The sequence below is a fragment of the Abramis brama genome (genome assembly GCF_963993115.1).
Source record: "Abramis brama genome assembly, chromosome: 8".
Taxonomy (NCBI): Eukaryota; Metazoa; Chordata; class Actinopteri; order Cypriniformes; family Leuciscidae; genus Abramis; species Abramis brama.
In genome coordinates this window covers 41,820,239-41,828,536 of record NC_139970.1, presented here as the reverse complement: position 1 = coordinate 41,828,536, position 8,298 = coordinate 41,820,239, and the positions used below count along the sequence as shown (strand labels likewise).

Here is an 8,298-nt window from a genome sequence, read left to right as displayed (position 1 = left end):
ACACAACCAGGGGTGCTTGAAAACATTTTATTAAGTATTCAACACAAACTAGAGAAAAATAAAACTCCTACAAAACACAACGCTACACCTTCATTGCAATATCTTCTTTACACAAGATAATTCAAGTATTCTGACTTTAGTTACATAAAAAACACTGCTAGCTATCTATCGTGGAGACGCCGTGTCTGATCGAGGCAAACCGAGAGAAATACCTCAGAATAAATATAATGTAAACTAGTTTTTTTTGTTTAATTGCAGCAGCATTTTTTGCACATGCAGAAACTGCTGCCACAACGGTGTTGCTATGCGCTCGCTTTCTATTCCTAGTCAGAAAAGCAAGCCCATCTATGGAAGCTTGTTTTCGCCACAAAATAAAACATTTTAAAAGATAATTGCGACTTTTTGTCTCACAATTGCGAGTTAACATCTCACAATTCTGACTTTATTTCTCAGAATTGCGTCTTATAAAGTCAGAATTCTGACTTTTTTTCTGAAAATTGCGACTTTATATCTTGCAATTCTGACATTATAACACATAATTGGGAGTTTATATCTCGCAATTCTGACATCTTTTCTCAGAATTGTGAGATATAAACTCACAATTGTGAGATATAAAGTCCAATTCTACGGAAAAAAGAGACACTTTTTTTTTTTTATCCCAGAATAGTTAATATCTCACAATTCTGACTTTATAACACGCAATTGCGACTTTATATCATGCAATTCTGACTTTATATCTCCCAATTGCGACTTTATTTCTCAGAATTGCGACTTTATATCTCGCAATTGCGACTTTATTTCTCAGAATTGCAACTTTATTTCTCACAATTCTGACTTCATAATCTCGCAATTGTGAGAAAAAAAGTCAGAATTGTGAGATAAAAAGTCGCAATTATTATTATTTATTTATTATTCAGTGGCGGAAACAAGCTTCAATACATATCTGATATGTTTTAGGTGGGATTTTTCACCCGTTTTATTGTCTCGTATATGAGCAATCGTGATTGGATGCACTGGATGAACACTTGTGGAGTTCAGACTGAGGTTCGAGGAGTTTTAAAGGACAAAAACGGTGGGTTTTGAAAGGCACTGCTGTTTTCAGAAAGTGCCCCGGCCGGCCGATGTGCAGCACAGAACTGTCAATACACTGGATTTGCCGTATTAAAACATATGAAAAGATACAACTATTTAAAAGGCATAAACAATACTGGACGCCTCGAGTCTTGTGCGCACAGAATACAATATTAACAACCAATATTAAACATTAATAGTCGTTTTATGTAGGCGTTTTGGACTTTGTGATTCAAAACATACACGAATGCAGTTTTATAATGTAATCATAATTGATCTTCTGACACCCTAGGAGCTCAGATTTATGTAAACATTTAATTTTTTTTTTCTTTCATATTTGATAATGAAAAACATCCATTGAAGCAGTTTCTTTTTTTGTGTGCCTTTTCTTAGAAAGTGAAGACCTTTTTAAGTCATAAATAATTAAATACAGTACATTCACTATAATATTAATGTTTATTAAAAAAAAAAAAAAAAAAAAATCCCCAAATATATTTACAGGTAGTGGAAGGATATTTTTCGAAAGCGCTGAAAGAAAAGTTCTTTTGCTCTCGGTTGTCCCTGTACTTGATATACGCGTGTCCTCCAACAAACCAAAGGTCAATGTGAATGAGGTGATTCGGTGTCTAATGCTGGTCCGAGTGACTCTTCAACATGTCTCATGTGTCGAGACCCGCTTTCAGGGAGTTCTGCCTCAACAGCTCGGTCCATCTCCTCTGGAAAAACCTTCTCATCGTGTGTCCCGCTCGTCCAATGTCGGAATTATCCTCGTTGAACTTCTCACAGTTATCGAACACCAGGTTCACATCGATAATAAAAGTCTCAAGGTTCATGTACCTGCAATAAGAAAGGTCAACTGTGATTACAAAAGCTAATTCTGAACAACACACACTGGATGTTGAATCAAACATTCACAATCATTCTGCTGGTAAACATGGATCCTTTTCACATCGTCATAGTTGGGAACGTTTCTATAGCGGTGAACGGAAACTACAACAAATATCATTTTTTGCGTTCCCATTTGCTCCACGATAACATTTATTTGACTTTCCAAATGAGGAATAAAATATCAAGAGATGGATTACATTGGTCAGAAGAGGGAAAGTCAAATTTGCCATCAGTGTTAGAAACACTGTAAACTAGTTTACTGTAATTTAATGTTTAGGTAAGAAAATTACAAACAAAAACAAACTTCTATTGTGGTTCTCCAGCTATGTATTATTATGCCTGATTTAATTATGCCAATTATTATTTTAACTAGATTTTTACTATTTTACTTTTTCTATGAATTATTTTGAATCTGCTTGACTACAATGACTGTTTGGTTAAAATTATGGTTCCATTGAAAATAAAATAAAATAAAATGGAAAAAAATTGAACACAAAAAGAAAAAGAAAGAAAAAAATATAATAATACAAATTATAAAATAAAAAAATATTATTTGTCAAATGTTTTGAATCTACTTGACTATAATGACTGTTTGGTTAATAAAATAAAACACAAAAAACAAAAATAATAACAATTATTGTTATTAGTCAAATATAAAAATGACTATGGTTAAAATTAAAGTTCCATTGAAAATAAAATGTTGAACAAAAAGAACAAAAACAAATATAATAATAATTATTATTATTAATTTTAATATTATTATTGTCAAATATTTTGAATTTACTTGACTATAATGACGGTTTGGTTCCATTGGGAAAAAACCCCCCAGAAAAATCAAATAAAATAATAAAATAAAATAAATAAAGTAAAAAACAACATTTTAAATAATATAAAACAACAAATATTTTATTATGGCAGTAAATATAGCACAAAAAGTCTGAAAATATTGTGAAAGATATAGAAATATTTATTTATCTTTATAGAAATATCTTTAGCTTTAATATTAGTGTCCAGCCCAACTAATAACTTTAATTTCAGCATCAGAAACCTTTAGTACCATGTTTAATACCATGCAGAGCGTGTTCCCTCCATTAATATAAACGACTAGTTAATATTCGAGTGATACCCACTGGCCGCTGATGAGTTTGTCTCTGATAGTGGAGAAGTCCATGGGCTTCCTGATGACCTTGCGGTATCCCGGCACAGATTTGGAGTTGACGGGTGTCAGAAACGGCCCGGCGTCCTGATGGCTTTCCAGCTCAGCCAAGAGTATCCTAACGAACCAAATCAATGACATCTGATTCATATGCACAGCAAAATATAACTACTTCTGCAGGGTTTCAGGCTGTGGTACTGTACCTGCACATGGCCAAGTCTTTACTGTCATCTCTGACGGTTTTGGGTTTCTTCACACACGCTGGACTCTCTTGCTTTGCTGGGTTTGGGGAAGGATTCTCCTCTGTCCTTCTCTTTTTTATTTCCTTTGACACTTTTTTGGGAGTGCTGTTGGCGCTGCCTGAATCGTCCTCCGAGTTGTCTCCGGCTAAAGATGTTTTCCTGTGGCGTTTGGCCTCGGCCGGTTTCCTCAGGCCTCCGCTCGAGCGGTTCAAGGGCTTCTTGGTCTTCAGGGACTGACTGCTCGCCTACACAGAGCCAAAATGGTTCAGTGAGGAAACAAAATCTCCAAAGACTCTGATCCCTTCACTATTGCAGTTAAGATGCTCATTCTGTAGCATTTAGGGAGCTTTTATACACGTAGAAGTATATTCAGGGATGCATGTGAATTGGATGAGAGGAATTGGAAGGAATAAAACATTCATGGTTTTAAGTGGAATCTCAGTCAAGTTCTCCACCGATTCACCAATACTTGGTCCTAATTAAGAAATGAAAAGCTACACACTCCATCAATCAGGGTCAGAAGAACTGCTGCCAAACATATAACATTCTAGAAACTGATAATCATGATCCAATCATAGACTCATAAGCATTTGCCCATTTAAATACAAGCAGTGACTTTTTGTTTTGTTTTGAAATGACAAATAAAAATGACATATCAATGTGTTGTGCCACATTTTACACCATTGCTGGTAAAGGCTTACAAACACAAGCCACATGTCTACTTTTATAATACTTTTATTGTGGTTTTTGGTCATTATGAACTGCCATTTTGTATAAAGATTCTTCAGAAATTCCAAGTTTTCAATTACAGAAAAACACCCTGCATGCCGGTTTGGAAAGGCATTAACTTTCCAGACAGAAGGTGTCATCAAACGCAGTGTTAATGATCTTCACCTGGGATATGCAGGCCGGGCAGAACCAGTCTCCGTCTGGTATGGTGGTGATCTTGGGTTTATGGCAGTACGTGTGGCAGCCTTTTTCACATCCGTCACACAGCAGCAGGAGCTCCTCGTTGTCCCCCTTATGGCAGATCTGACAGTACTGAGCGACAAACACATGCAGGATTACTTCACTCAAAGTGCCTGAGTCTACTAAACTACAGGTGAAACTCGTAGTTAATATCGTGCAAAAGTTAATTTATTTCAATAATTCAACTTAAAAGGTGAAACTAATATATTATATAGAAAATTACATGCAAAGTGAGATATTTCAAGCCTTTATTTGTTATAATTTTGATGATTTTGGCTTATATAATAATTTTGAATTGCTTCTGATTCACGCTTTTTGGGTTATTCATGGTCTGTTGAAAGTACCTTGTTGATGCTTTTACACTTTTAAATGTCCTTTTAATGTTCAATAGTTGAAGGATGAGTAGAATAATATAATGTCGATTGTACACAGTTTAAAAAAATATATTATTGCGTCCATACAGCTAGTCTTTCACTGATTGTTTACAGCTTAACGGAAGTTACACACATAATTCACGCAAAGCATCATGGGCCGTAGGAATAATGTGGATAGTACTGGTTTAGACCCGACTCTGAAGTAGGAGCTAAAATAGTTATTTTAGTTCTAGAGTTAAAATCATCCCTAGTTCCTGCGGTGCAAACACGCCAAAATCCGGGTACTTCTAGGAACTCTGAAAAGGTTCCTCCGGTGCGAAAGCCCCACAGTGGAAGCTCCACAAACTGCAGCATTATCTCCGCACACTCACCACTTTCATGATGGATCTCTCCCAGGCGATGGACTTCTGCAGCTGCTGAACACACAGAGAGAGCTGACTCGCACTGCGCACCTCGCTGAGAGCTTTACGCCACTGTCTCATTCCTGGAGCCACATCTTCCTCAGCCCTGCCAGAGAGAGATCACGGTACTACACACTGCTCAGAAGAAAAACATCTTTTTAAAGTGCCCCCATTATGCTGCTTTAAAGACTCCTAATTTTGTTTTGCAGGTCTCCTACAAGGTCTCATAATATATATTGCAGCATTACCTAATTTCTCGAATTAGTCTGAAATGTTTGATAAAGGATTTGGGCTCTCTTAACTCCTCCTTTTCTAGAGCCTTCTCTGCTCTGATTGGTCAGACAGCTCAGTCTGTTGTGATTGGTCTACTCTACTCTGATTGGTCAGACGACACAGTCTGTTGTGATTGGTCTACTCTGCTCTGATTGGTCAGATGGCTCAGTCTGTTGTGATTGGTCTACTCTACTCTGATTGGTCAGACGACACAGTCTGTTGTGATTGGTCTACTCTGCTCTGATTGGTCAGATGACCCAGTCTGTTGTGATTGGTCTACTCTGCTCTGATTGGTCAGACGACCCAGTCTGTTGTGATTGGTCTACTCTGCTCTGATTGGTCAAATGACCCAGTCTGTTGTGATTGGTCGACCACCCACTGTGCCAGAAACCAAACGCCCATTACCATATCTGAATTTCAGCTCTTCCTCAGCTCTTGATACACAGTGATACGAACAGTAACAAAAGTGCTGTTTTTTCTGTATCAATTCCAGCGCGAGTCTCATCGTTTTGAAGTGCAGCAAAGTGGATTTGCTTTGGCAGACATGTCGACAACATGAACCACACTCTTCAGGTCTCAGCTACAACTACAGTGTTTAAGGGTCAAAGTAGAAGTTTTTCAACAGCAGCTAATGAAGTCCATAGACTGGCATTATGCAAATTCATCTGTTCAGTTCAGATTCAGTTCTTTCTTTTATATCTGCACTTTGATCTTTGAAACTCTTCAGACCTTTTACATTCACAAACAGCTGTATTACACACTGCATTAAAGATAATATCCTAAAAAGCATAATGGGGCACTTTAAACAAAATCACCAGGGTCCAAAATTAACTTCTTGCCACTTCTACCAATTGTGACAGCATTTACAGGTCATAAATATTTCTTATTGGCCATGAAACTGTATTTTGCATTTTTTATTTATTTAAAATATGCAATTATTTAGCAGTCTTTCCTTGCAGATTATCATCAACTTGGTTTCAACCATGTAGTTTCTAATAAAGTTATCAGCTAACTGGCGAGTAAATCAATAAGGCAATTTTTATTCTGATTTAGTGCATGTTAATTTTGGAGCCTGGATATGACTGTCTTTCAGAAAAAACATGAACTGATCAATAACCCAACATTCATGCTGATAATAACCACAGTGCACAAGCTGAATGAGCATTCAGATTCAGAAGTGTTTTGGCATTTTCCACAAATAGGGTTTATTTAGGTGTCCCATTACGGTTTAAAAAACAGTAATGGGACATTTAGTTTCTTTTCCCAAATGATTTTTGTTGTAAGAACTATTGGAGTTTAGTCTGTAAACCCTATTATTTTATATAAATTATTTATGTAATATTATCAAATATAATTATATTTTATGGAACATGTAAGCTGATCGGTAACTAGGGTTTATTATAGTGAACTAAAACTAAAAACATTAAAAAACATTTTCGTTACTTGAAATAAAATAAAATAAAAACTTTAAACTTATTGTATTTCAGCTAACTGCCGAGACAAAATTTCTTAAAACTTAATGTACTAAAATAGTTAAAGCTAAAACTGAAATAAAATCTATATAGACACATTTAATTTTTTTTTACTAAATTATTACAATTAAATTGTAAAAAATCTAAAAATAAAAACTAATTCAAAATATTAATAAAAACTATAATTAGTATATGTATATATATTAGTATAGTATATATCATATATGAACTATTAGATGTTAGTCAGCAAACCCTTTTATTTAATATTACTTATTAAATAACATTTATGTATAATCATTTACATAATATTATTTGTATTGTATTTTATGGGAAATACTGTATAAGTTGATCAGTGACTACAAACCAATATTTGCAAACTTGTTTTTAGCAACAGATCTTAATTTAAAGTTTACCTAGAAAATAGCGCCTCTTTTCACTGACCATTTGTGGTTAAAATAAATAAATTATATATTATAATTACCGACAACTTTTATTATTATTCATAACAAACTAAAATAATTAAATAATTAAAATATGATGATAGTTTTCTTAAATTATTCCAATTATTATTTTTTTATATATTTTTTAAGAGTTTAAGGCTGTATTTAGTACCCTTTTTGTGGAAGCCTTTTCAAGAAGTACGTGTTTGTGTAAAGCAGATGATGGGTTATCATGAGGCTGTGGTTATTGTGATAGCGCCTCATGCCCATGCTTCATGTTGCTATGTAAATGGAAAACGGACGCCACAACCATAAACCCACAGATGCACACAGCGAAAGTGAAGCATGAAGAGAGGCAGACTCCAGAGAGGAAGCGAGTGAGGAGCTGGCGTGAATCTGGATGACCTACCCGTCACCATCAGCTCTAGCAGGTGATGGCGCAGGGGCCGGTACTGAGACCGTGCCCACGTTATCCAGTCTGATCTGAATGGTGCTGCTTAAAGGGCTCTTCAGATACCTTCGCTCAATGTTCCTCTCCAGCTCTGCCAGACGCGTCACTGCCATATCCAGAGGATTGTTCGCATGACGCACGATGTCCACGATGGGTTTGTGCTCGTAATAGACCAGGTCTTCACTTTGTGACTGCGGAACTGGATGCATCCAGCCCTGTGGAACAAACATAATGCTTTCATATTGTTTTTTATTTACTGCAGTTCAGAACACAGACACTGTTAACACTGTAAAGCCTGACATATGATATAATAGTCTGAATATTTTTTTATTTTTTTTAAATGGAACAGTTTATTGAACCTTTAGCCATTTAAAAAAAAATAAAAAATCTAAAATATGCAAGCATGTTTTTTGTTGAGCATCATATTTGATGCATATAGTATAGTATGCATACGCATATAGTATGATATAATGAGAATATGGAACTTATACTTGGAGGGGAAAAAAACACCTCAATTTTATTATTTTAAAAATATGCAGTTTGGTGCAGTTGCTTATTATT

The 8,298-nt window shown here is 35.4% G+C and overlaps 1 protein-coding gene across 14 annotated transcripts in view; it reads right to left on the bottom strand.

Annotated features, from left to right (window-relative positions):
• Positions 1–13: 13 nt before the first annotated feature.
• baz2bb (bromodomain adjacent to zinc finger domain, 2Bb) overlaps positions 14–8,298 on the bottom strand; it is a 90,701-nt gene continuing 82,416 nt past the window's right edge. For 12 of the 14 annotated variants that reach the window (XM_084122372.1, XM_084122369.1, XM_084122370.1 and 9 more), the window contains 6 exons: positions 7,696–7,952; positions 5,072–5,207; positions 4,252–4,398; positions 3,319–3,602; positions 3,090–3,233; positions 14–1,908 (listed from right to left, as the gene is read on the bottom strand). In XM_084122372.1, the coding sequence (XP_083978498.1) occupies positions 1,731–1,908; positions 3,090–3,233; positions 3,319–3,602; positions 4,252–4,398; positions 5,072–5,207; positions 7,696–7,952 (1,146 nt within the window). In that variant the 3' untranslated portion in view covers positions 14–1,730. The remainder of the gene's footprint in view (positions 1,909–3,089; positions 3,234–3,318; positions 3,603–4,251; positions 4,399–5,071; positions 5,208–7,695; positions 7,953–8,298) is intronic. The other 2 variants (XM_084122361.1, XM_084122365.1) reach the window with 1 other exon arrangement.